Here is a 27,450-nt window from a genome sequence, read left to right on the forward strand (position 1 = left end):
GGCCACCTTCTCTCTCTCTCCCCAATCCAATTCTCTCTCCAAACCCCCCGCCCCCCCAACCCCCCCGCCCGCCAGCCCCCCAACCGGTTCTCTCCAGCCTGCCACAGGCTCTCAGACTGGCATCAGCATGCCGACGCCATCTCAGGTTAGACAAGGACGGGGGCAAAAAAAAAAAAAAAAAAAACCTAGACAGATTTAGCTAGAGCTTTTCACACAGCATATTTGGGATGCACATAACCATCCGTGTGTACGCCAACCGTCAACATGCGCGTCTGTACGTTTAGGCCTGCAAGACATCAGCATGCAGGTTTATACAGCAGTGCATGTCAGGAGCGCAGGCATATGCCTGGTGCAGAGAGAGATGCCCGTCACAGCCCCTGTTACACCCGCTGCTATAAATAGTTTGTCTGTGCACAGTGCTGAGAAATTAGCATGTTAGCGCGACGGCTTGTCATGTTATGCCCATCGGTGCTCCACTGTTTATTTAACCTATTTAAGGTTTTTCCTCGAAACGTCTATTTTTAATCATTCATCTCATTGTTGCTCGACTTCTTGGAGGAATTAGCGATAAGACTCAGCGTGGAGATCAGCGGATGAGATGAGGGAAGCAAAACAAAACTATTCCAGAAGGGTAGAAGGATAACAGTTTGTGGGGGGAAAAAATCCATCCTCCCCCCCACCCCCACATACATGTCATAGTCCTCTCATTAGCTTTCCATGGTTCCAGTAAATATCTTAATTGGATTATGGCTCCGTTTTGCCCACGGTTCTGTGCCCCTCTATTGGAGAGATGGTTTCTAGTTAATTGTTTTTCCCGCTTGTTTTTCTTCGTGAGTCTGAGGTGTGTGACATGTTGTGGTCCCTGCTGCAGTCAACTGTAAAAACAAAGTAATCTATTTTTATATGGTTCAGTCCAAAGAGAAATATTGCTTACTACTGCCCAGCAAAATCCAAAGTGTTCGTTTAACACAGAGAGTGTAAAAAATCGACCCAATCGAGGGTTTGCCGTGTATGGGAGCAAATTTCACGTTGAATGTGGATAATCAGGCCTGTTGTTGCAGGGGGGCCACGTGCTGACAGGCAGGCTGGAACAATTGTCCTCTCAGGTGTTATCCCCAAGTGGTCTGCCCCACCACGTGAAGAAGTCCTCTGCTCTCATCAGGATACAACGCGACACAGGGGGATACAGGGATAAGCGAAGGTGCCACTGGGAATGACTAATAATTTTTAAGGATGGGGCATGCTTTACGATTCAGCGCTGTCCCTGCTTTCCATTATCTTGAGGTGCCCCCTGGTAGTTCTATAAGGCCCGGGTAACCCAGTGAGTTGACATCTTCAACCACAATAAAGCCTCTGAACCTGGAACGCATAATGTGTCGAGGCCCCTGCAGATTAACCTTTCTAACACTGAGCCTCGCCTGGTCCTGGCCTGGAGAAGAAACCTAGCTGTCTGGCACTGTGTCAACGCTTCTGCAAAGCAGTTGGTAAGATCATTACCTCTGCAGTGCGGAAAATGTGATTCATATCGCATGACACCATCTAAATGAAGAATGGAAGTCTCTATGGAAGTATCACTGATATACAGAGTACAGTATGTGCGAGTGGTTTCTCAACACAGATGTGCCTGTTGTTGTGACATACCATATTGAATTTATATTGGTGTATAAAAATGGGGGCGGCAGTGGCTTATGGGCTCAGGAGCGAATGTAGAGAGGCTGTTTGTGAACTGGAAGGCTCCTGGTTCGATCCCCATCGCCCCTAACTGCTCCAGATGAGCTGATTGGTGCCTATTTGCGCTACTTTTCAAAATGTGTAAATTCCTGGAAATGTTTTTGAAATTGTTGAAAATGTTTGAAAGATTTTGCCGCTATGATGACATGACATGCCAGGTTGAAAGTGGGTGTTTTGAGGGGAGCAAAGGCTTGTTTAGTGCGCCGTTCAGTGGAATCAAACGCTCTCCCGTTGCCTTGAGAGGAAAGGGAAATGTTTGCTGAATCATTTAGAAAGGACAGTGGCAGCTCTACGGGCTAAAAGGCTCTGTGGGATCGCTGACCAGCCGCAGCCTCTACTAGCACCACTCTGTGTTTCAGACAGCTCAACACAGACATATCACAGACTGATTAAACTTTCAGTGGCTCCTGAATAGCATTATCTCAACGCAGCCAAGCGATGGGCTCTCTGTTCAGAGATCCCCCTTCTAACCGGTCGTGCCTAGAAAAACCTTTTGGAAGTGCTGAGTGCCTTGAGCACTCGAGTATGAGCCAGGGTTACGTTCTCCCAAGCAGCAGGTAAAAAAAAAGAAAAGAAAAGAAAACAGCGGAGCAGCATGGAGTGGAGGTGATAAATGCGATTCTTTTAATACAATAGCTTTGTAGGTCACCCCGCGGAGAGGCGAGGTGCACTCACTCAGCCCGGCTGCTCCTGCGGAGCCCGCGCGGCCCACAGACACAGGAACACACAACCTTTAAAGAGGGATTTGAAAAGGTCACGGCACAGGCAATGCAGAATGGTAATAAAAGAGTGCACTTCCAGAGGTCACGGGGTCAACGCGGGGCTTTATTCCTCGGTGTCGCTGGTCTGACACGTTCTCATTACGTTGCGTGTGTGCGGTATGAGTTCAGGCGGTTGGAGCTAGGACTACGAATTTTGTTTTGGGAGTTGAGCCCCTTCACCATTCGTTGTTTTAAGTCCCACCGTCCTGGCGCTGTTAGCAAACACCCATGGATTACGTTGAATTCTTTATCTCTATGAGTGTTCTCTCACTCTCATTTTCTCTCTCTCTCTCTCCTTCTCTCTCCCTCTCTGTTTCTATTGGCTAAGCTGACCCACTTTGTAGGGAGTTGGCAGTGAAGAGGGAGTGAAAATGTCCACCTGGACCTGGTTAGAGGTACGGATAAGACAGGCAGGCTAGCGGGGCCGGATTCATGTCCCTACGCACCACCCTCTGTTGTTTTTCATCTTCAGTGGCACCCCCTCCCCACCCCACCCCGTCCTCCCCTCCCCTCTTTACAGCTCAGACGCTGTTTTAAGTGGCCGTTTGCCAGCGAAAGATGAATTGCGTTTAATTATTTCGCCGCTGATGTATCAACTGGATGCTACTTATGGATCTCGGCGTATTAAGTTTGCCCGCGGTTTCCTTCTTGGCGGAGGGATTGGGTAAGGGAGGGGGGGGGATTTTCCATGGAAGTGGGAGCGGGGGGCCGGTCCTCCTTGCTCTGCCACAAGACAGAGTGGGTGCTCTCCCCTATTTACTCCCCACTCCCCCGGTGATGTCGTCGCATGCCTCGCGACTCTCCCTCCACTCGTCTAATTAGTCCCCCGACACGTCTTTAACGGTGTGTATTTATCAAGAACATTAATTAGTACCTAGACTGCATACATTACTTTGAATATAGTGGATGTCCTTGTTTATTAAAGTATTAACAACAGGGGGGAAAATACTCTCTTATCCCCTGACGTTAGTCACTTAGCAATGCTGCTCGTTCATCAAGCCCCTTTCTGCCGCTGTATGTTGTTTTTTTTCCTTCTTTGCCTCCGTCTCAACCCTGTTTGTTTGTTTGTTTGTTTGTCTTTCTAAAGGCACATATAAAGGGATGTTTTATTTGTGTTATTAATTACACTAGGGCTCAGCGCCCCGTGTTGCACTGTTGTCGCTTTAAGGAAGTGTCACCCATCTCCTGCGGTTGCCCATTGGGGGGAACCGGGGCTTGGAGATAACGAACCGTCCGCATGGTGCTCATGGAGCGCAGTCAGGTTTCAGGAAGCTCGCAGTCACAGCCTTGGAAAACGGTGTTAGAAATAGGGAGGACATTGATTTTCTAAGCGGGCGGCGGACTGAAACAGATTCCGTATTGATTGAAGAGTTCCTGGGATCGTCTTGAGTAAGGTGGGTGAGGTGTTGGGATGGGGGGGGCGGGGGGGGGGGGGGTGTTCAGATTGGCAGGGAAACACTAGTTTGTGGTGCAACTACACCGTATGGCCGTCCATCATGCAAGACACGGACTACCTCAGCACCTTGGGCTAATGTGTTGCCGCATTGAAATACAGCTACATCCTGCTCTGCTGGTGATATATAAAGAAAAACGCAACCTTGTTCCATCTCGTGCTGATGAAATAGGAAGGCCTAATTTATCATCTCAGGTATTAGCTGTTGAAATAAACTGCAAAAACAGCTATTTCTCTTTTTGTGTGTGTTTGTATATTTTTATTTGATTACACAACATGTGAACACATTGGCTAATATTATCTTCTGCTTTATTCCCTATCTTTTTATGAGCCCATTTTTGCTAACTCTCAAATCTCCTCGTTTTTATTTCTGTAGCCTGCAGACATTCCCCCCAAGAAGTCGACAAGTTATTTGATACAAGCAAAAGAAAAGTTTTAAAGATTTTTCATTTTTTTTATTCTTTATCTGATCTGCAGAGAAGGAAAATTGCTTGATTCACATTCAGGGAAGGAACATAATAATGCTACATTCCACTAGGCATGCTAATTAGGTGCACTTTAGCGAAGTATTGTTGTTCTGGGAGACCTTTTTGAATCCATTTAGCTGGGGATTGTTCTTTGAAAAGCACACAGAGCTGCCTGTTTTTAGGAGCACTTCCGTTCCCTCCCTTATGTGCACTCTTGATCTGCTGGACTGAATTGTGTCTCCAGCGTGTAAACGTGGCCCTTCCACCAGCGATTCCGCTGTGTTTTTAAGTGTGTGCTAGCATGGTGGATCTACCCCGGGGGCTTTAGCATGGCAAACACGCAAGAGGACACTGACACTAATATAGATATATTACGGTCTCTCTGAAGGAGACCATGCAAAACAGAAAGACCGGGGAGAATCACCCCCCCCTCCCCTTACTGCATTGATATCACTCTGCTATAGCTGATGACACAATCTTGTATTCATTTGCCGTCTCCCCGGATTCAATATTAGATTCTCTTCAGAAAAGAGGCTTTCTCTCTATGCACAGCCCCTGTGTTAAACCCATCAGAATGCACAGTCGTGATCGGAATGGAAGGCTTGTTGTTTCCCCTCCCAGTTTCATCAAATCCAACAACAACAACAACTCTGTGATTTAGATATGGTGTACAAGTTGTACTACGGAATATAGGACTGGCAGCAACCTGCTCCTCATATACAGTAGTACAGCATCCCTGGTCTTCATATACAGTATAGCACCCTGACCTTGGTCTTCATACAGTATACAGGGGTCCTTGGTGGGGGGATACCAGGGGGTCCCCAGCTAAATTAGTTAATAAAGCTTCACAATCATCTTAACCCCTTTATCCATATTTTATACTTTGGCTATTCAAAAATAGCAGATATACAAGCTCATAGCGTGGCACCGAGTGTCGCACTATGAGCTTGTAGATCTGCTATTTTTGACAACATTTAGAAAATGTATGCAAATCTTGAAATCTTTTTTTTTGTTTTAAAGGCCAAAACTTTTAACACAAATCTTTGCTTCTGGGGGTCCCTGGCTCAACATATTTTCAGGTGGGGGTCCGTGGCCAAACACATATCAATTTGGGGGTCCTTGGCACGAAAAGGTTTGAGAACCATATATTACATAACCCTGGCCTTCATATAAATAACAACACAGCACCATGATCTTCATATACAATACAGCACCCTGGTCTTCTCTACAGCCTTCTATCATTATTTTACAGTATACAGCACCCCATATATAATATATCATGCTGGTCCCAAATATGTATTTTTTTCTTCTAAAATAGATAACACATACATTGAAAACACAGACAACGGAGGCAGTTAGGGTTAGGGGATTCTGCATCTTGCTCAAGGACACTTCGACACTAACGCCAGGGGGAGCCAAGGTTCGAACCTTCCAGAGAGATTGGGTGATAGTTTTTTGGGGGATGACGTCATTTCCGGGTGGATCCTTCTCTCGAAGTCAAGGCATCACATTAGCCTGGCATGGCCAGACTAATATCACTACGTAGATATTAGTCTGGAATCTTTGTGTGGAACCTGCATTTCCGAGGGGCAAATAAAAAAAATGCCTCTGGTGATAAAACCCGCCCCATATTTGCATACTGGGCCCTGATTGGTCCCTCAAAACTTCGGAGGGGGAGACCTAATCTGCCACAGGGCACATTGTTTTTGCAATGGCAGATTCGTCTGGAACCAGGCTAATCATTCATAGATCGGCGAAGAGCGCCCTCTAGCGTAATCACTAAAACATGATTTTTTTTTAATGATGACGTAATATTATGTTTTGGCAGTGAAGCGTTGGATTTGAGACGACGTGATATTACGTCCATGGCAGTCCATGTGTTAAGCAGGTAATGGTGCACCTCAGCAAATGGAGTAGCCTACTGAAACACAGCCGTGTTATGAAGCTTCATCCTTTTTTTAGGCCACACCGCTGCAGTGTGTATACTCTAAATTGGCCAATTGTGCCCATAAGACTTTCATAAGAATTCCAGGAGCTTGCATTAATTTACCAAAAAACGTCCGTGGTTAGACTCTGCCTTATTTGATTAACCCATTAAGGCCTGAGGTTCCGATTCTACAAAATGTCTTCTAAATCCTAACAGCAGTGTTTTGAAAAAACTCATGTTGCTATGTCAGTGGCTCTCAAACTTTTTCATGTCAAGGACCCCAAAATGTACATGTATTTGGCCGCGGACCCCCATCTCATAGCGCGGCACTCGGTGCCGCGCTATGAGCGTGCATATCTGCTATTTTTGAATAGCCAAAGTGTAAAATAATGCTTTTTAGCTCAAATCTAAAAGTGACACTGATGCGTTCCCGGTCTTAATGGGTTAACATGTTATGAATCTCATGTGCCACTTAACTGTACCCAAAAGAGTACCCTGTCTGCTGCTCCACCCCGTTGAAACTCTCCAGAGCTTAGGAAACCACCTTGAGGCACTCCATGTCTCTGCTGCTGCTGCAGTGAGTGGAATGAGAGCCACAGTACAAAAGAAACCAGATCGAGATGGTTTCTCCTTAGCTTTCTCACGAACACACTTCCTAACCTAATAATATATGTTTTCCTTTTCTGCCATATTAGACTTTCTTCCTTCATATCATAGATTTTAGCCATAGCAAGTCCTCATTTAGCATGGCAGTCTGTTTTATGGTCTGCTGCTATAAAAACGTTTTTTTTAGCTGCTGTTCCCCTATCTATATGTTATCCTTATACCGTTATCCAAATCTTTGTGATTTGTGTCTTATATTTCCCTGCGTTGTCTGTTCCTTTATTTTAATCTAAATACCACGCCTCATCGAAACGCATTTTACCATCTGCCAAAGCTGTCAGTGTAAATAAATAGACCCTCCCTGTAGTTCACATTAAATGGTAGGTTATAAATTTCGCCCTGACACAGCGCCTGAAGTCCAGATCAGATCTCTATTCCACTCTGGAAGTTATGTCAAAAAGCACCTCTTGTTTAAAGCTCTGCTTCGCCGTTTGATGTCACCCACGCAGCCCATATGGTATGGCTCTCAGGGTCCGCTCTTTGCTGGTTTTTATTTCCAGCCATTACACTGATCCTGTGTTCCATTCAGCAGTGTGTAAATCTTGAGACTGTAGTGTACAGTGGCTATCGTTGCCTTTATTGCACAAAACAGAATCATTATAGAGAGCCATACAGAGTAAAATCCTTATGTTCGTTTAATTCAGAAGGGGTGCACAAATGGGTTTCATTTGCACACTCTTCGTAGTTAAATGAACACTGAGGATTTGGAAAGTGTATGCCTTGACGTTCCATCTTCATGTCATGGTATATTTGGCTTTGCATTTGTTCCATTTGTAAATGTAATTGTGCGCCGACTCCAAATCCTCACAGCTGTTAGACTGTGCAGTGTATTGAACCTCAGTAAGCTCTCGTCATTTGCCAAGAAGCAAGGGGTCGTTCTGCTGGATTCTGCCTGCATGCATCTCTGGGAGCGTTTTGTGAATGTTTTTGTTTTGTTTTTCACTGTGTGTGTGTGTGTCTGTGTGTGTCTGTGTGTGTCTGTGTCTGTGTGTGTGTGTGTGTGTGTGTGTGTGTGTGTGTGTGTGTGTGTGTCAGTCTCAGAACGGCAGGTGAGAAGATCTCTCGTCTTGTTTGTGAGGATCATGAAACCACTAAATGCAGGCCAGAATTGCTTTGTCATGTGGACGGCAAAACCGAACGCGACGGCCGATAAATGCAGACTGTGGATGAAAAGAGAGCAGGGGGAAAAGAAAAGATTTAAATGCCTGACCGCTGTGTTGCCATCTCGTATTGGACTCTTGTTATGAGAGGAACAAAGAGGGTAATAGCTTCAGCTATTGAAGTGTGTGTGTGTGCGAGGCAGAGCGCTTTCTAATGAGCATTCCTTCTGAGTGACCCCGCAGCGCTAAGCTCCACGGCAATGAATAAAATAAGTAAATAAATAAATAAATAATCAGCGTGCGGTTAGAAGAACCTGGGAGAGCAGACGAAGTGATTAGCATATCGGCATACGGGGGGGGGGGGGGTTGTTTTGCATCCCACACACTCCTCTGTCTCACTCCTCTGCATTATCATTTCCCATCACTCGGTTGCATTAGAAGGCTGCAGAGCTTTGCAAATGAAAAATTCACTGTACAAAAAAAAAGAAGAACCGTTTTGTTTTTCCACCACTTTGCTAGCAAGTGCTGCACAGCAGTGGTGGAAAAAAGTACTCGCACCTTTTAGTATCAATACTGTACCAAAGCAAAGTATCAATACTGCAGTGTAGAAATACTCTGTTAACAAGTAAAAGTAGGGTAATCAAAATTAACTTGAGTAAAAGTACAAAAGTATTGGCATCAAAATATACTTAAAGTACCAAAAGTAAAAGTACTCATTGTGTAGAATGTCCCATTTTACAAATGCATACTGTATACAAATCTTTTGAAAATATCCGATCTACAAGCTCACAATGCGGCGCATTGTGAGCTTGTATATCGGCTGTTTTCAAATGGCCGAAATAGGGCTGAAGTGGTTAATATATGTTTTGTGATAATAATCTAAATGTGCTAACTAACCAGTAAATAAAGCTGTCAAATACTTTTAGTGGAGTAAAAGTACAATATTTGCCTCTGAGAAGTAGTGGAGTAGAAGTAAAAGTATTGAAAATGGGAAATACTCCAGTAAAGTAAAAAAATCCTCAAAAGTGTACTTAAGTACAGTACTTGAGTACATGTACTTAGTTACTTTACACCACTGCTATACAGTATATATACTGCTTGTACAGTCAGTGGTTTATATTTCGTTTTTCCCTGCATGGTGTGTTTGCTCCACCGGGTGCGAGGCCCGGCCTCTCTCGTGGCTCCTTTCTGTGCCGCGTGTTTCCTGTGGTGTAAAGTAACTAAGTACATTTACTTAAGTACTGTACTTGAGTACAATTTTGAGGTATTTGTACTTTACTTGAGTATTTCCAATTTCCAATACTTTTACTTCTACTCCACTATATCTCGGAGGCAAATATTGTACTTTTACTCCACTACAATTATTTAAAAACTTTAGTCACTAGTTACTTTTCAGATATAAATTATTACATTATAAAACATATATTAACCACTTTAGCCCTATTTTATACCTAGGCTATTTGAAAATAGCCGATTTACAAGCTCACAACGCGTCGCATATGTGAGCTTGTAGATCTGCTATTTTCAAATATTTAGTAATTTTACTTTTGGTACTTTAAGTACATTTTGATACATACTTTTGTACTTTTACTCAAGTAAATTTTGAATTCTGGACTTTTACTTGTAACAGAGTGTTTTTATTGTGCAGTATTGGTACTTTTACTTAAGTAAAGAATTTGAGTACTTGTTCCACCGCTGCGTGTTTCCTGGTCTGCCGATGTCATTCTGCTCCTGTGGTCTCGGGTCTCGGGTCTCAGGCAATGGGACCGCGGGGAGCTGTGTATTGGATTTCCCCTTCTCATCCGGCAAACGTTGTGTTCTACACACAGGCCCGGAGAGGACCTGGTTAGATCACATCACATGCTCCTTCCTCCAGACCAAGGGTCCAGCTTGAAAGTTTTACATTGAGGCCAATCTGGGAACCCATCGCCAAATGAAAAGGAAAAACAGCGCCCTCTGCTGTTTTTGACTATCTCACTTGGCTCTGGGAGGAAGTTGACGTAGCACACGTGCGCAAGGAAACCGGGGTTTTGGTCTGCCTTCAGCCTTTCACTTCCGGTGGTGCGACTATGTTTTCATTCCCACTAACAACATTTCTTTTTTTTTTCTTTTTTTTTTTTTTTTTTTTATCCCACGATTTTGTAACCCTATTTTTTTACACCCAGTGCCAATTGTCTATGTAATCCTGGGCACTACCTTCCCTCTGCCAACCTAGGGAGGCCAGGGCCGAGCTCATGCCTCCTTCAATGCATGAGAGCCAACTGACCTTCTTGTCACCTGACAGGGGAGAGTTTCCCTGGTTGGACGTAGCGCGTGGAAGGAACACGTTATTCCAACCAGTTCCCTTCCCCTCCATCAGGCGCCCCGTCTGGCCAGGGGGAGGCAGTATAGTGACCAGGATTACTGCATGTTTTTGTGAGGGTACCTACCCTAGGAGTCACGGGGAGAACATGCAAACTCCACACAGAAAGGCCCTTTCGCCAACCCCACCTAGGGTATGGGCACTGATGACGCGGAGGAGAGAACACACCCCCAGCGCCCACAGCGTCCCCTGCGGGAATCGACCCCAGGACCACTAACTAACAACATTTCTACACGGAACACTAACACCACTTCTCCTAGAGAACATGGATCGTTTTGGTTATAAGCCCACTTGTTTGTTTCTATGATGAAAGAGCAAGTTAAAATGTGAATATCTTTCCGTGGTTTTGTCTGCTCCGAGGACGCTATTGTTAAATGAGTTTCGGTTTGTTTCGAGTGGGGAAGGATCGGCGGACACGTAAATCCCGCCCACTACATTTAATTGGGTAAAGCGCGGCCTGCTTCCTGATCTGAAGGCACGCCCACTTGTGGGCCATTGCGTACGCGATATGACGAATCCCCCCCCGACAGATTCAAACGCAGAGCAGAATCTGTTCTTGAGAGATTACTTAGAGGCTAATACGGAAGAGATGGTTCATATGAATGGCCTGTAGTTTAGCTGTTTAACCCCTGCTGGTGTCAGAAATAATTAATTAATTAATTAATTTGGGTTTTTGACAAACTTTAGACTAGATTTTCTTACCTTAATAAACATTGTCATAAATACTATATGCTTCCAGTCGCTAGTTTAAAGCCTCCTTTCAATTATCATGATATGCGTTTTGGTAAACTATGGTCCCATTTATTTTAGAATTTACGATAAAGTAGGTTATGCTCTAGGAGGGGCGGGATGATTTGATTGACAAGCTACACAACCAATAGCATTCATTCCCCGCCCCCCGCTCTTGATTGACAAGCTACCCAACCAATAATGGTCTGGTGGCATTCTGCAGGATATGACGCGATCTTGAAAGATGGCGCATTTGAAATTGCTGAACAATCGGCTTCATTTACGTTCTGTAGAAACCAATGGCGTCACGTTGTCCATTCTTTTTATACAGTCTATGCTCCAGACCCAGTCATGCTCTGACAGAGCAGCCTGAAAGGAGAGGGCGGCTGTGCCAGAGCTATAGCGTGCTATACAGGACAGTACAGAGCACACATTGACCGCTCCAAATCCCTTATACTGTAGGGGAACATCAAGAATGATTTATCTGAGAAATAGAAACAAGGCCAGAGGAACGTTTTCTCTCTTTTTCCATCGGGTTTCATTTGTCTGAGGCTGCGTTTTCCCAGACAATTCAACTCAAAAGGCGTTTTCCTCCCTTTATTGTATGGAAGCCATTGTCTGTCTGACCGGGAATGCACTTTTTGGTGGTGATGGCTCCATCTGTAGAGCACTGCTTCTCACCATGGTGTCTGGGAACGCCCAGACACCGGTTCCAGGGGACCCCCTGCTAAATGATTGATAGTTAAGAACCAAGATGGACCATTCCGGGTCTGTAACTCTGAGTGTGTACAAATGGAACCAAATGTACCCTTATAGGTCCATTATCATGTTGGTACACTTTCAGAGTAAGAGTTAGAGTTGAAATTACAAAGGTTGAGAATTACTGGCTTAGATGGGGACAGTGGTGGAAGAAGTACTCAGATATTTTACTTAAGTAAAAGTATCAATACCGCAATGTAGAAATACTCTGTTTCAAGTAAAAGGCCTGTATTCAAAGTGTTACTTGAGTAAAAGTACAAAATATTGGCATCAAAATATACTTAAAGGACCAAAAGTAAAAGTACTAACATACGAAAATAGCAGATCTACAAGCTCACAACGCGTCGCATCGCAACGCGTTGTGAGCTTGTAGATTGGCTATTTTCAAATAGCCCATCTATAAAATGGGGCTAAAGTGGTTAATGTGTGTTGTATAATATAATAATTTATATCTGCAAAGTAACTAGTAACTAAAGTTTTCAAATAATTGTAATGGAGTAAAAGTTCAATATTTGCCTCTGAGATGTAGTGGAGTAGAAGTAGAAGTATTGAAAATTGGAAATACTGCAGTAAAATAAAAGTACCTCAAAATTGTACTTAAGTACAGTACTTGAGTGGTCACTTTACACCACTGGATAGGGATGTCTATACCAGGATGTACACCCTTACCCCCCCCCCCCCTAATAAGTCTGAATGGCCTCTTATTGGCCTCAATGGCCTGTACCCACATGACAGGAGAGATATTAATTGCCTTAAGTAGAGCCTGTAAAAAATGAAAATATTTGTGGACGTGACAAGCAAGCTGGCTGACCCCCCTCTTGACCACAGAGAGAGGATTATGAGCAGAATCAGAGGCTGACACGTCCATTGGTCGCACCAATCCTTCAACTTGACATTTAATACCATCTATTGGTGGTCAATGGGGGGATTGGGAGCACAACAGAGGTGCCTTCCCTTTGACTCCGCTCGGTGGGAGGGATGAACTCAGACAGTGGATGATTACGAGATCGAGAGGTCATCCTTGAGGACACAGAATGCCGGGGGCATAGAGCCCATAGAGCACCGAAGTCTGACGTAATTTACGCATCCTACCTGGGTGGGTCGCTGCTTTTTCCCCCCCGTTCTGAATTCCCATAGACGTGTTTAATATCGCGTCAAATAAGAACTGTGTTCCAAAAATAAACAAATGACCCCGGCGGTTTGACTCTTATGGATATGAAGCATCAACCGACGGTGAGAAAACGCTAATGTTACTTCCACCGAATTAGTTACATTTTTGCCAGAAACGGACTGTATCAGGGCCGGATACAGAAATTATTAATCAGGGGGGCATTAGGAAATGCTGGGGGGGGGCGTTTTTTTGGCGTTTTTTCCGGCTGTTTGTGTAATACTGCTTCCTATTGTTTAGGAGTAGTACTGCATGTGTGTGTGTGACTGTGTGTGTGGAAAATCAGGGCAGAGGATTATTTGAATTGTGCAATGATACATGATGGAATATGATTAAGGATTATTTTGATTATGGTAAGCTCACATTTCATATCATGACATAAATGTAACTTTCACAAGCCCCCCCACCCACTTTCACAAGCCCCCCCACCCTGACTGCCCCCTGGGGGTGCAGTCAGGGCATTTGGGGGGGCATTGCCCCCCTTGCCCATGCCTAGATCCGGCCCTGGACTGTATCAAATATGAGTGACTGACTATCATAAACGATACAGAGCCACCTCCCTGACAATATCGCAGAGTCAGTTTGTTTATTTTTGGACCACAATTCTTATATGAGACGATTCTAAGATGAACCAATGTTATTCTCCATAGAGAAATTACTTCACGACCCAGGGGATGAACGAGTGACGTCAGGACTAATGTACTCTATATAGGGCTTAAGTGGTTAGAAGCTTATGGCTGTCTTGTCCAGATCATCAGTCATAACAGTACATGCAGGCCTCATAAATACGTGTATGAGCCCTTCCTTCATTGTTCTCCTCTGACCTCTGCCACAGATCTTTTGTAATCCCTTTGAAGATACGGTATCACTGTCTTGCTCTTCCTTGTTCATACTATTCCCCACAGCCCACAGTGTTAGAAGTCTTCCATTACTGTAATTATTTGCCGGACGAAATTAATTGACACATTTTTCATTGGCGGTTATTGCGCCATTGGTCACATGTCGAAATGCCGTTGTAGCATATTGAACTCGAAACCTCCGGTGGATACCGGTGTCCCCCAGAAGGGCCCCTAAGTTTTCTACGTTTATAAGCTCTCGTGGCATTCGAGAGTGAGAGTTTCTCATTACTGTCACCAGCAATGAACTGCTAAACATTTAGCTGCAGTCAAAATGAACTCTGTTTGCAATTGTTACAGTTCCTGTGGGAGGTTAAGTGACATTTTTCTGCACTCTACCGGGGCAATGCTCGCTGTGCAAAACAGCTGCCAAAGAATGTCACCCAGTCTGTATCAAGATGGCATTGAACATGATCCCTGCCTGCCTTTCTTTTTGTTGGCTTGATTTACTATCGAAATTTACATCCATAATAGTCTCTCAAATGTTCTCTCAAAATATTGAAGAATGAAAACTCATGATTGAGTATTGTTTATAGGGCTTTTGAAGTCTGTGTTGTTGAAATGTTGATTTTGTAAATCCGTCGGTACAGTTCTTTGGCTGTCAGAAGAGGAAGAAGCCAGGCACTAGCTCAAAGTACAGTATGGAAGCCAAATGTTGTGTGTTTCTTTATGAGATAGACAATCTTTTTTCTAAATATGAGCTAAAATGCGAGATGCCTCAAGCGAGCCGAATTCCTTCTTCTTCTTTTTTCTTCTTATTTTGACGTTGCCATGCAGTTCTAGAAGCTGAATAACAACAGCGGGAACAATTTGTTCAGCCTGGCAAAAAACACTGAGGCACACACTTAATGTTTATGGTATTAACATATGCATTGCTGATGTATTATCTTTTGGAATTTCATGAATCTAGCAGAACCGCATTATCCTCTCAGTACATTGCACGTTTTGCAGCGCTGTATGTACATCGATGGCGCTTTTGCAGTGATGAATTTACCAGGCAACGCTTCATTTGGGGTGTTATCGCATCTTTTTAGTCACAGTGTGCTGAGCACTCATGCATAGGAGCGCATATTACCATTTACCCAAAGCCATCTTTTGATTTGCATACAGTGGCAGTGCTCTAGCTGTACTGACTGGGTCTATCACCCCTTAACCGTGATATAGTGGCCGTCTAATGTCAAATGGCTTTGAAAAGTGAAGAATTTGGTCTCAGCACTTTCTCCCATGCTTTAGTGGCATTCGCCCGGTCTAAAAGGCCGACGTCAGGCTCCTCCTTTGAAGTGTGGACGGAGGCGTTTTGTTCAAAGGGGCTAACCTTTCCCGGGCAGTCCTTTGAAATGATAATTCGCCCAGCTCGCCGCAGGCGGAGCTGCGGCGCTCTCGGCGGACAGGGTCAATCAAAGTCAAACTGAAGAGCCTGCCCGTGGCTTCACCCCGCCACCTGAGTGGTCAGCGCCGCTCACTAGCTGCTGCTGTCAGCCCTGCCACGGCCATCACTCCCCAACTCAAGCAAGTGGAGAGGACAGGAGGAAAGGCTCACTCTTTGACACGTGCCAGGGGAGCTCCAGTTGCCCGCAGCTTTCGAGTATAGCAGGGCGAGGAACCGTGGGCGTGGGACGACTGAACACAGTAGCTGCGCTGTCCCCGCTGTTAAAAAAAGTTCTGTTCGCGATAACTAAATACTGTTAGTTTAATGTTATAGAATACTGTTGGGCGACGATGTCATCAATTTGTCTGGATGTTTGTACAGCTCTGGCCTGTGGAATACTGTTACAGTAGATCCATGCCAGGCCTTTCCCATGGTTGCTGCTGACTGAGTGTCCTGGCGGCGCAGGGACGCAGGTGTGCGTAATTACATCAGTAATAAGGACCTGGATATGGTCCACCTGCTTCTCTATGAGTCCGCTGCCCAATCTAATGCTGATGACAACAAAGGAGATGTGTTGTCGCTGATTATGTTTCTGGCAGAGTAGGCAGACTATATGCTTTGTTTTGTTCTATCTATCTATCTATCCATCTCTATCTCTATCTCTATCTCGCTCTTGCTCTCTCACTGACTGACTGTCTACATACACATAATATACAGTGTACAGTACAGTATATACTGTCATGACCAATAACCAGTCAGCATTTGTACAGTAAATCCTGTATTTTGCAGGGTATACTGTAAGTGACTAAGCAGTTTAGGACATAGGCTACACAGATTAGGCATGGATCTCCCATGGGTCGTTGGTTCCAGCTGGTGCGGACATGCTGGGTGAACCGTCCCTGTTATTGTTTGTGACAGATTCAAGAAGGAATCGCAACTTGCAGAGTGCATTGTGCTCTGCCTGCCTTGCATGTAGGATTCTCCTGGCAGTGCCCCCAATGTAATTATGGGCATGGATGCCCAGCCATGACAGCTCATCTGTTAGCCAGCCAAGAGGAAGCTGGGGCACCTGGTGGTGAGTCCTCTCTCCACCAGCACGCTGAACCACAGACGCGCACACACAAATTAAAAACCACACGTTCAAGAGGAGTCAATCAAGAAAATGAATGTGTCACTACTTATACAAGCACAAGCAGCGTGTTAGTGTGGCACTAACACTACACAACAGGAACAATAATACTGGATGTGAAAATAAAGGAAAAGAAAAGAGAAAAAAAATAGTTAATTTGGGCAGCCATAACTGAATGGGGTAGAAAGGCCCCCTGGGAAACAGAAGGTCACAGGTTCGATTTCCGGCCCCAGCTATGTGTCCATGAGCAAGATCCCAACAAGCAACTGCTCCCCCTTGACCACCTGAGCTGGGTGAAACTGTCCTGTAACTAATGTTCCCTCACAGGATTAATAAGGTCTACAGAGAGGGGGAGGAAGGGTGGGGTGGAGCTTAGTGTCTGGGTTTTTAGAATGTGGAATTAGTTGTTGTAACGATAAAGATACATTTGTATATGCAGTAACGTTAGAGCAATGAGCAATCTATGCAGGATTGAGAAAAGAAGGCTTTTATTCATTATTTTGAAATGTCATACCTTACACACTTTACCATCCTGACTGCCTGATTTATACTTAGTTGCGTGCCAGTATTGTGCGCGAAAATAGCCGATCTAAGTATTCCTTTTGTGACACTATACGCCTGCATACTCGTTTGCGCCCCTCATGTGAATAGATACCTTGAATTCTGGCAACAGGCAGGCGTGTGCGTGTCCTGAGATGAGCAACGACCGTGTCAGTTTCCTGGGATCAGACCTGCTTGTCGCTACGCCTGTCAAATTGAACATTAATTCTAGATGCATCAGTCACTCCCCGTGTTAAAAGGCCTTATCGGGGTGGTCACACATCTGTGTCCCGGTGACTTGCAAGCAAGGGGGTGGAGCTTCCGGCTGCATAGCCAAAAAAAGTGTCGGGGTGCCGTCAAGTGGAGTTAAACTTGGTTGAACTTTTACACGTTCGGTGCCTCTGCAAGAGTCGGCCACTCCCCTGCTATCGGGCGTGTATGACCGTTTACTCATAATCAGGCGTGACTGCCGCACGCTGAGAGAGCGAGCTTCTCTCAAATCTCGTTTCTTCACATCTCGAGTGGGATGCAAATAAGATGGGGAGAGCAGTGGTAGGTAATCAGGGGTGAACCCTGGGCATTATCATTTTAATTAGTTTCAGCTTTATCATTATATTCAGAGCTAATTTACAACTAAGTGGCATTGGTCTTGAATCGATTAACCCGTTAAGACTTGGAACGCATCTGTGTCTTTGGCTATTCAAAAATAGCAGATATACAAGCTCATAGCGCGGCACGCGCTATGAGCTTGTATATCTGCTATTTATTTATTTTTTAATCGTGAGCATTTGTGCAAATCTTTTCATCTATATTGAAACAAAATACTAAAATCTTTGCTTCTGGGGGTCGCAGAAACAAATATTTTTAGATGGGGAGGGGGGTCCGTGGACAAATACATATCATTTTGGGGGTCCTTGACATGATTTTTTTTATATATAGCAACATACGTTTTTTTTTTTTTTTTTAGCTGTTAGGATTTAGAAGACATTTGTAGAATCCCCCAGAAGCAAAGATTTGAGTTACAAATGTTTGCTTTAAAAAATTATATATATTCAAAAGATTTGCACAAACTTTCACGATTTCTTTCAAAAATAGCCAAAGAAATCTTAAAATGACACACAGATGTGTTCCAGGTCTTAAAGGGTTAAGTTAGATGAGGTGTTTGGTAGGGGGCTCTAATGTAATGATTGCACTGAGATCTCTAACGTGCCTCACTAACATTATCCAGATGTTGACACATGCTGATGGCGGTGTGAGGCAATGCATTTGCATTATGGTTTGAAAATATTTAATTTTACATTAACACAATCTGCAATGTGTAACAGACACTTTCACTTGTACTATATCTAGCAGCTTAACAGACAGCAATTGCCTCACAAGTTCCCAGATTGTCAACGGCGCGGTGTTGAAGGCTCACTGCTGGTGACATAATGTATTAATTGGGCCATTTGGGCCATTTTCATTATGTCACAGACATGTGTAGAGATTGTTTAGAGAAATGCATCATAAGACCAGTGTTGCCAGGTCTGCTTATTATAATTTCCCCCCAAGATTTTATTTGAAAATAGCAGATCTATAAGCTCACAACGCGTCGCATCGCGACACGTTGTGAGCTTGTAGATCTGCTATTTTCAAATAATTGATGTATATGTTTAAAGTACTCATGTGGCCCATAGTTGCTTCTTTTGGGCTTGTTTTCCTAGGCGTTGTTGCTTGTTTCTCTCACAGAATCTGGCAACACTGCATAAGACCCATTTGGTTCCATTTCTACACTCTCAGAGTTACAGACCAGTAAGAGTGCCTTTGTTCCACCACTGGTGGTCCCCAGACCCAACGTTGAGAACGAACATTGTTGGTATTCTTTGCCCTGAGGTGACTAGAACCCAGTCTCAGACCTTAATGTTCAACACACGTTCATGTCAAGGCTACCATCCTTTCCATTATGCACCCGGGTCTACAGTCATATTGCCCGCCCCCCCCCCCCCCAACCCCCTACCCCCCACTGGCGACAATCCACCAATCAGGGATGAGTAATGACCAGGCTGGCTGTGATCCCAGCTTTCTAATTAGTCTTCCATTAACTTTCCCAACCTTGGCTCCTGCAGACTGCGCTTTCAACACGTGCACGCATGTGTGTACTGTATGCACGCACATACGCGTACACGCACGCACACACGCTTAACGGAGCCTCGCGCCAACATATTGGAGACAAATACGTTTCCAGGGGAAAATCTATACTTTCTGATTTTTTTTTATCCTAAAGATTCAACAATGTACTTGTATCTCAATATTTCTCAAAACGTATGTTATACTTTTAAAGGAGTAGTTCACCCAAAAAATTATTTATTTTCTATCAATTACACACCCCATGAAGCATTGAATTCATGGAGACTTTTTTGTTTTTGTCTCATTCCTAAGCCAATAATTTGATTACCGGCGGTCTCTCCGGTAGGAGACTCAAAGAGTCTCCTTTGAGTCTCCTACCGGATACATTAGCATCTTTCCGCCGGTAATCAAATTATTGGCTTAGGAATGCAACAAAAACAAAACAATCTCCATGAATTCAATGCTTCATGGGGTGTGTAATTGATAGAAAATAAGTACTTTTTTGGGGTGAATTACTCCTTTAACTATACATACTGTACATCTATTTGAGCATTTAAAATCTGAAATTTAGCTGTGTATGGAATGGATGTGTGTGCAATAGGACCCAAAAACCCAACCAAACATTGGTGTCACACCCGAACTGAAAAGGTGTGAATCGCTGGAGTAAAGCATTATGATGGGTGTGTGCGTGTTGCTGAATCTCCATGGTTCTCACAGCTTTTTCCTTTTAATCGTGAATAGTCATGAGAGGCAGGGGAATGCGTTGTCATTCCAGCTGAAGAATAATGAGAGTGAGTGACATCTGGTGTTCCCCGGAGCTTTGTCAGACGTTTGGCATCAGTTCATAGGCCACCGTATATGAGCACGATGTTTTCCACATCCACTAGGGTTCACTTGACTGTCAGGGGGGAACTAAAGCCACGCAGCAACAGTCAGTGGTGTAAAGTAACTAAGTACATTTGCTCAAGTACTGTACTTAATTTTTTTTTTTAAATGACTTAGTAATTCCGATTTTCTGTACTTTTACTTCTACTCCACTACATCTCAGAGGCAAATATTGTACTTTTACTCCACTACAATTACTAGTAACTAAACGACTTTAGTTACTAGTTGCTTTGCAGATATAAATGATTACATTATAAAACTATTATAACCACTTTAGCCCTATTTTATACATGGGCTATTTGAAAATAGCCGATCTACAAGCTCACAACGCGTTGCATCGCGACGCGTTGTGAGTTTGTAACGGAGTACTTCTACATTGCAGTATTGATACTTTTACTTAAGTAAAACATTTGAGTACTTTTTCCACCACTGGCAACAGTTTCCTCTTCGTTCACCGTAAGGCAAATTTATGCTCCGCCGCGCGCCGGCTACGCACGCCGAAAATAGCCGACCTACAAGCTCACAACGGGCTGCGGATGCGACGCGTTGTGAGCTTGTAGGTCGGCTATATTCGGTATGCTACACCGTCGTGCTATGAAGCATGAAGCATGAAACAGACCTTACAGTGTGTGTATGGGGGCGATAAGCTGGGTGAGGGCTGGGTTTTGCAACTATTTTAGAGGAGCTCTAAGCTATGTTTTTTTGACACCCCCACCCCCTATCCGCAATGCTAATTAATTTAGAGAACATAAAACCTCAGATGAAAGGAACCTGGCAACATGGTAATACATGTTGTTGTAAAGCTGTGTTTTCAAACACAATGCATAGGAAGCTACGGAGCCCCTAAAGGGACATACTGTAGTGTTGATTTTTTTTTTAAGTTGTGGTAACGATATATATGGTGTGGCCACGACTTCATAAAGTGTGCGCACAAGATCCAAAAGGCTATTAAGCAGCTTGAGTAGAGATGAGACATTACATAGCAGTGTCTGCTCCATTGCCAATAACATCTCTGCTCAGTCTCCTTGCATTCACGGTAAATGTCACCTAAGATAACCTATACCTCTTGCACTATCAACCTCCTGACCGAGGACATGGCTGGGGCTTTGTCATTTTCTTTTAAAAGAATGATGAGATTTTCTCGCATCTTGACCTGGAGATAAGTGGAATTCAGTGTTTTGCAATCCATAACCTGTGATAGTGGTGGTAAACCAGCTCACTGCCATAAGATTCACTCAGCTCTCTTTTACCAACATTAAATAGGATGCTATGCTGTCACAAGTCACAACTCACTAGCTAGCCAGAAGGCCAAACAACAACTTAAGCTGGCACAGCACTTGTCAACCATCTTGCAAAGCAAACTATTTCTCAAACTATTTCTCAAAAGTGTAGCCTATGTATAATTGCATTTCATTTTCTCACATTTGAAAGAGGGATTGATGCTCTACTAACCATAGCAACACACCATTAAGCTGTAGCCTACACCTCCTCCAGCATTGATGCGCAACAGTGTGCTGCGTGCGTGCATGCGTCTGTAAGCTGCTGTTGCAACTCATTTTATCCTGCAACTATTGGAAGAAACAATAGATAAGATACTATAGGGAAAGGTTGTGTAACTGTGAGAAATGATAATTAGAAGAATATGTTTGACTTATAATATAATATTAATATATTATCTGCTATCTGGCAGAAACCTTGTATCTCCATTTTATTTTGTAAATTAAATGCCCTACTTTGTCGTACAACAGTACTGAAAATAGCCTACAAGATGCGTGAGCTTGTAGATCTGCTATCTTATGCTATTCATGAAATATTTTCAAAGTGAATGTGTCTGTCTGTGGGATTTCCTTATTTAACCAATGAAATGTACTGTATTAACAAGAGCTCATCACAAATGAATAGCTACATTGGATTCATTGGAACACAGGATCATTTTTCCATTTCCTGAAAAGTAACGGCTTTGGGCATATTGTACAAGGTTTCCGCCCGACAACGATGATATTATAAAACAATTATACTAGTACAGCAAAATACAAATATACACAATCCGGTGGGCTACGGATGCCCCCAGCTTGAATGGGCATGATGCCTATGTGTTCAAGTCCAAGAATAGCTGTTTTAGAATGCGAAGAATAATTTCATACTCACTAGAGGCTTTGGCCAATGGAGCTTATATGGATAGGGGCCAGATTCCAGAGGCGTCTCTTGACCTGCATTGTTGTATAAAGCCAACAACACGGCAATTCTCCCACCCTTTGACCATAATGTGAGTTGTATGTCTGCAGGTCAAAGATTTAGAGAAGCCAATTTGCAGAGACCTCTCCCTCCCTTTCCTCCTTAATATTTAACCCAACATACTGTAGGAGAATTGCAGTCACTAAATGGCCAACATAAAAACTAAACACAAGAGTTTGTGTGTGGGTGTGTGTGCACGTGCGTCTTTGTGTGCACGTGTCCATGTGTACATTAGTGTGTTATGCCCGTATGTGTGTGTGTGTGTGTGCGTGTGTGTGCGTGTGTGCGCATGCGTGTGTGCATTCGTGCGTGCATTTAATGTACTGTATATACGGTATGCCTGCGTGTCTGTGGGCGCCTATCTGTGCACTTCTTACACAAGTACAGTACATGTTTCTTTCCACACGAGACGGAAACATGAATTTATGATGCTCTGTTTCTCAGTGTGTAGTCAGCTTTCGAATGAAGCTCAATAAAAGAGTAATGGAAATTCCTCGGGCCACGTCTGTCCTGTGGCCTTCCAACAACCAGTGGTATGCACTATCTTGGCGTATATTGTCACTTCCCACACAAACCGTTAGTCGGTGAGCCTGTGACTTCAAAGGGGGCTTTAAAGCTTTCATTTTCTGCCATAGCAGGCAAGAGAATGAGGGCTACATTTTATGAACAAAGCCCCCCCCCAGCCCCCAAAGGCATCTAGCAAAATAAAATGTCACCATCCTGAATTCAGCTCCTAACATTTAATCGAAAGCAGGGGTCAGCAACTATTAATAGATGTATGTCTCTATGGACACTACAAGGGAGCCTCTTTGAATTCTGAACCATGTCTGGTGTTGGGGCTGGGGCCGGTGGTTGGACTGGACTATAGGATTACATTTGCAACTGAGTCTAAAGTAGTTTTTTTTTTACTTTCCTACAAAAATATTTTTTTATAATTGACTATAAATAGTGATATATATATATTTTAATAATCGTTCATTAATCGTAATCGAGGCAAAAGTCTGAAATAATCAATAATAATTTATTTGAAGTCCTAGCGCCCAGCCCTAGCCTAAAGGCTAGCTCGGAGTCGGACCAAAGTTTGTGACAAGACAAAATAGTTTTAAGCCTGACTTATACTTTATTGTAAGACTATGTCACACTGAAAATAGCCCACTTACAAGCTCACAACACATCGCCGATGCGATGCATTGTGAACTTGTACATAGGCTATTTTCAGCACACAACACCGCCGTGCAACGGAGCAGAAATTAAGCATGAAACATTACAGAGAAAAATCGCAGCGGTCTGAATTACCCCAAAAGCTATGTTCAGACTGGCAGCCCAAATCAGATTTTTGGCCTATCCAGATTGGAATCAGATTGGTTTTATGAAGTCTGAACTGCAAAAAAATATATAAAACAATAAATAGATTTTTGCTAACCAGATTTGATGCACATTCCTGTAGGTGGTTTGAAATGCGATTTAGAAATCAGATTATCAAATCAGATTTCTAAAGATTAGGGGTGTGCCGATATATCGTCCCGTGATATATCGCGATACGTTTTTGTGACGATATGTATCGGTTTTTTTTTGCAATAATAATGCAAAAACAGAAGTATTTGTTTGCATTTGCTTTTTTTCCCCCCATATATTTTCATAAGCTTTTTTTCTCCCCCATATATTTTCATAATAAAAAAGTGCCATGTATCGTATCGATATCGTATCGATGTCGTGAGCCCAATATCGTATGGTATCGTGTCATGAAATTAGTGGCACACCCCTACTAAAGATGTGTCTCAGTCCAGTCAGTCAGTTCCTACACTTCATCGCGCAACGTTGTTTCACCAAAACTACCCAACGCAACGTCTTATCTTGTAGATCTGTTATTGTACGACAGAGTATAAGTTAAGCCTTACCATTGCAGCTACAGTATTATAGGTCGACGATGTCTAAATCCGATCTGATCACTCGCAAATAATAGTGTGGACAGTCAGTCCCTAAAGATTAGAGAAACAAATCGGATTTGCTTGCAGTCTGAACAAAGCATAACGGTCGAGGCCGGAAAAAGCATCCTTTTATCTCCCCGTATCGGTGATACAGAGAAGTGTGGGGGGATGGTTGGTAGCCATTGTGTGTGTTTTGTGAAATTGCCATTATTTAGTCACACGATTATCTGCCGCCACATTGTGTGATGCATCTCCCTGGCTCTGATGCTGTTGCCTGCATAGCCAGCTGTGTGCCATGTGGGGACAGAAGGCATGGAAGTAGTGGGATGTTGATGAAATAGGCCGGGGGGTTAGATGTGGAGGATGACCTGCTTTGCCGCAGTCTCGCAAACAGCTCAGTGTGTTGCTTTTTATGTTCTTTTTTTTCCTTTCTTTTTTTTCCTCTACAGAATGAGTAACTTGTGCAGGCATGTTGGAAGTTATGAGAAACAGTTGCATTATGCAGATATGAATAAATGTATGATCCATAATGCTCTGTTTGCTTATGCTGAAGCTGAACCCTACGAGTTTATGATTTGCTCATGAACCTTAAGAGTATATGATTTGTTCAGCAATAAGTTAGACTCTAATGCATCATTTATATGTGGATTTATTTTTGCTATTTTGTCCGGAGGAGTAAATATACTCTGGAGAAGGGGACACTGTAAATCTATAGTCTTTAGTGCATAAGGAGAGAATCATTCAGGTATTCAGTGCACTAGTAATAAGGAATTTATTTTTGTGTCTTTCCAGGGGGGGGATTAAAGTTGGTATTGGATTTCCACTGAGCAAACAAATAGAACCCAAATTTACAGTAAGAAATGTATAGATTTGTAATTGCTGGGTAGTGTTTGAACAGAAAAGCTGGAGTCATTATCATAAACTCCTTGTCACCCCCTACTCTACAATTGGAATTGGAACTTGAAGCCCCTGAGCTCCGTGGCACTCACTGTTCATATTTAATGTCGCAATTTCATGTTATTACACTTGCATGTGATACTGAGGCATATTGCACTCCTCCAGCCAAGGAGCCCATTCAGAAGCGCTCAATCTGATGTAATGCATTGTAATATTCATGAAAAGCTGTCTCACATGGGCTAGTTTGGGCGGTCTTGAACGGGACGGTAACTAATTGGATTTCTTGAACGGTAATTTGGCCGTGATTATGTCGCTCTGGTGCCGACTACTATCGTCACATCTTCACTCATCCATTTAGCTCCATTGTCATGTGCAATTCCCTACAGGACCAGCTCTGAAATAAGGAGCCACAATAATGGAACTCCTCTTTCTCTTTCTCCCTGTACAGATCACACGAGTCATATTCTGTGTCTTCCTGGAGACCGATTTCACCATCTACAAGAAGAAAATGTCTCTCCTCTTCCAAGGTGTGTCTGTTTTACTTTTGACACAACTCACTGTAAATATTCTGCCTTTTCTGCCTCGTGTTGCCGTTTTGCATTGTTATTGCTTGTGAATTAATGCTATGAGCGTGTTAGTCCATGGTGAATGTGGAAAAAAAGCTGCCTTATGGCAAATTATCTCCATATGTTCTAATGAGCTCCATGTTTAACCCATTAAGACCGGGAAAGCAACCACTTTAACCATTATTTTATACTTTGGCTATTCAAAAATAGCAGATATACAAGCTCATAGCGCGGCACCGAGTGCTTCGCTATGAGCTTTTAAATCATGAACATTTGGGCAAATCTTTGAATATATATATATTTTTTGAAGCGAACATTTGTAACTCAAATCTTTGCTTCTGGGGGTCCCTAGAACAATTTTTTTTAGATGGGGGTCCGCGGTCAAATACATATAATTTTGGGGGTCCTTGACATGAAAAAGTTTTAGAACCACTGATATATATATTTTGTTTCAGGGACCCCCGAGAGGCAAAGATTTGAGTTAAAAATGTTTGCTTTTAAAAATATATATTGAAAGATTTGCATACATTTTCACGATAAAAAAGCAGATCTACAAGCTCATGTGCCGCGCTATGAGCTTGTATATCTGCTATTTTTCAATAGCCAAATAAATCTAAAATGACACAGATGCGTTCCCGGTCTTAAAGGGTTAAAGAGATCCCAGTTATGTTCTCCTCACTATTTGTATTTATTTATTTGTTTGTTTGTTTATTCATTCTCCTCAATACTTGGGCTTGCTCTAGCTCCATCATACCGTCACCTAGAAGCTTCTTTCAAACTTTAAAATGTTCTGCTTCTTCGGGTACTGTATAGCGGGGACTTTTCGAATAGTTTTCGAATAGTTTTACACTAAATATTGTACTTTTTAAAACTTCTATTTTACACTGGAGGTCAATGGAAGATGTCAATCTAGTTTATACTTTGCTGTATGCCTGTGCCACTTGAAAAATGGCACAATGTCTTGTGCTTTCAGTTGAAAATCAGTTATTTTTGGGCAAGCGGTCATATGTCGAACTATTAATTGGGCGTAACGCTATAAACCGGTATTTTTTTTTTATCAATAAAATGTATGCTAGTATATTTTATTGATTATATAAGTATGTTGATACAACATACAGTAACTAGGACATCTACAGTGGTTGGAGGTGGTCTACCTAATCTACCATTGAGACCCCGGTGTTGAATAGGACACTTGGATGTCACTGGCTAACTATAAAGTCAATAAAGTTGTTTGAAGTGGACGGCACACTGGATTGAACGCTAGACGCGCCGCCATCTTTATTTTAGTTCAGACGTCGTTGCAATTACCTCTCTCCATCAGGAAAGACAGACAACTGACATAAAACTTACGGATTGCAGCTTTAGCTCCACTGCCTTAGTGTGTGAGTGATACAGTATGTAGCGTCAACACCTCCATTAGTGTCTGTCTTTTTGGACAGGTAGCCTTGCTGGCCATCTGGCAAACAAATAGAGTAATAGGCAGATTAGCAGAGTTGGGCAAGCAGATAGATTGTACCGCTCTAGGTATCGTAAAAGCCCCACTTTTCACATGCTTGGTGTAATGCTGTGACACTGTGGTTTCAACAACAACCGGATTTGTTTGGAAAATCCTGTGGTATTAATGCAAGATAACTGTAGGGGTGGGCGGGGGAAAATACTGTAATCTGTACCACTGCAGGTTGACAGGAACCATGGGTAAACAACATGAATGCACTGAGGGCTACAGTATCTCATCCCAGAAACACTATTACAGGGACAGTCCATGGCTTAAATGTAAAC

The 27,450-nt window shown here is 43.2% G+C and overlaps 1 protein-coding gene across 3 annotated transcripts in view; it reads left to right on the top strand.

Annotated features, from left to right (window-relative positions):
* macrod2 (mono-ADP ribosylhydrolase 2) overlaps positions 1-27,450 on the top strand; it is a 763,167-nt gene that overhangs the window by 677,158 nt on the left and 58,559 nt on the right. For all 3 annotated transcript variants that reach the window (XM_080448593.1, XM_080448595.1, XM_080448594.1), the window contains exon 9: positions 25,554-25,632. In XM_080448593.1, the coding sequence (XP_080304719.1) occupies positions 25,554-25,632 (79 nt within the window). The remainder of the gene's footprint in view (positions 1-25,553; positions 25,633-27,450) is intronic.

This window comes from Gymnoscopelus braueri (genome assembly GCF_963280865.1).
Source record: "Gymnoscopelus braueri genome assembly, chromosome: 14".
Classification (NCBI taxonomy): Eukaryota; Metazoa; Chordata; class Actinopteri; order Myctophiformes; family Myctophidae; genus Gymnoscopelus; species Gymnoscopelus braueri.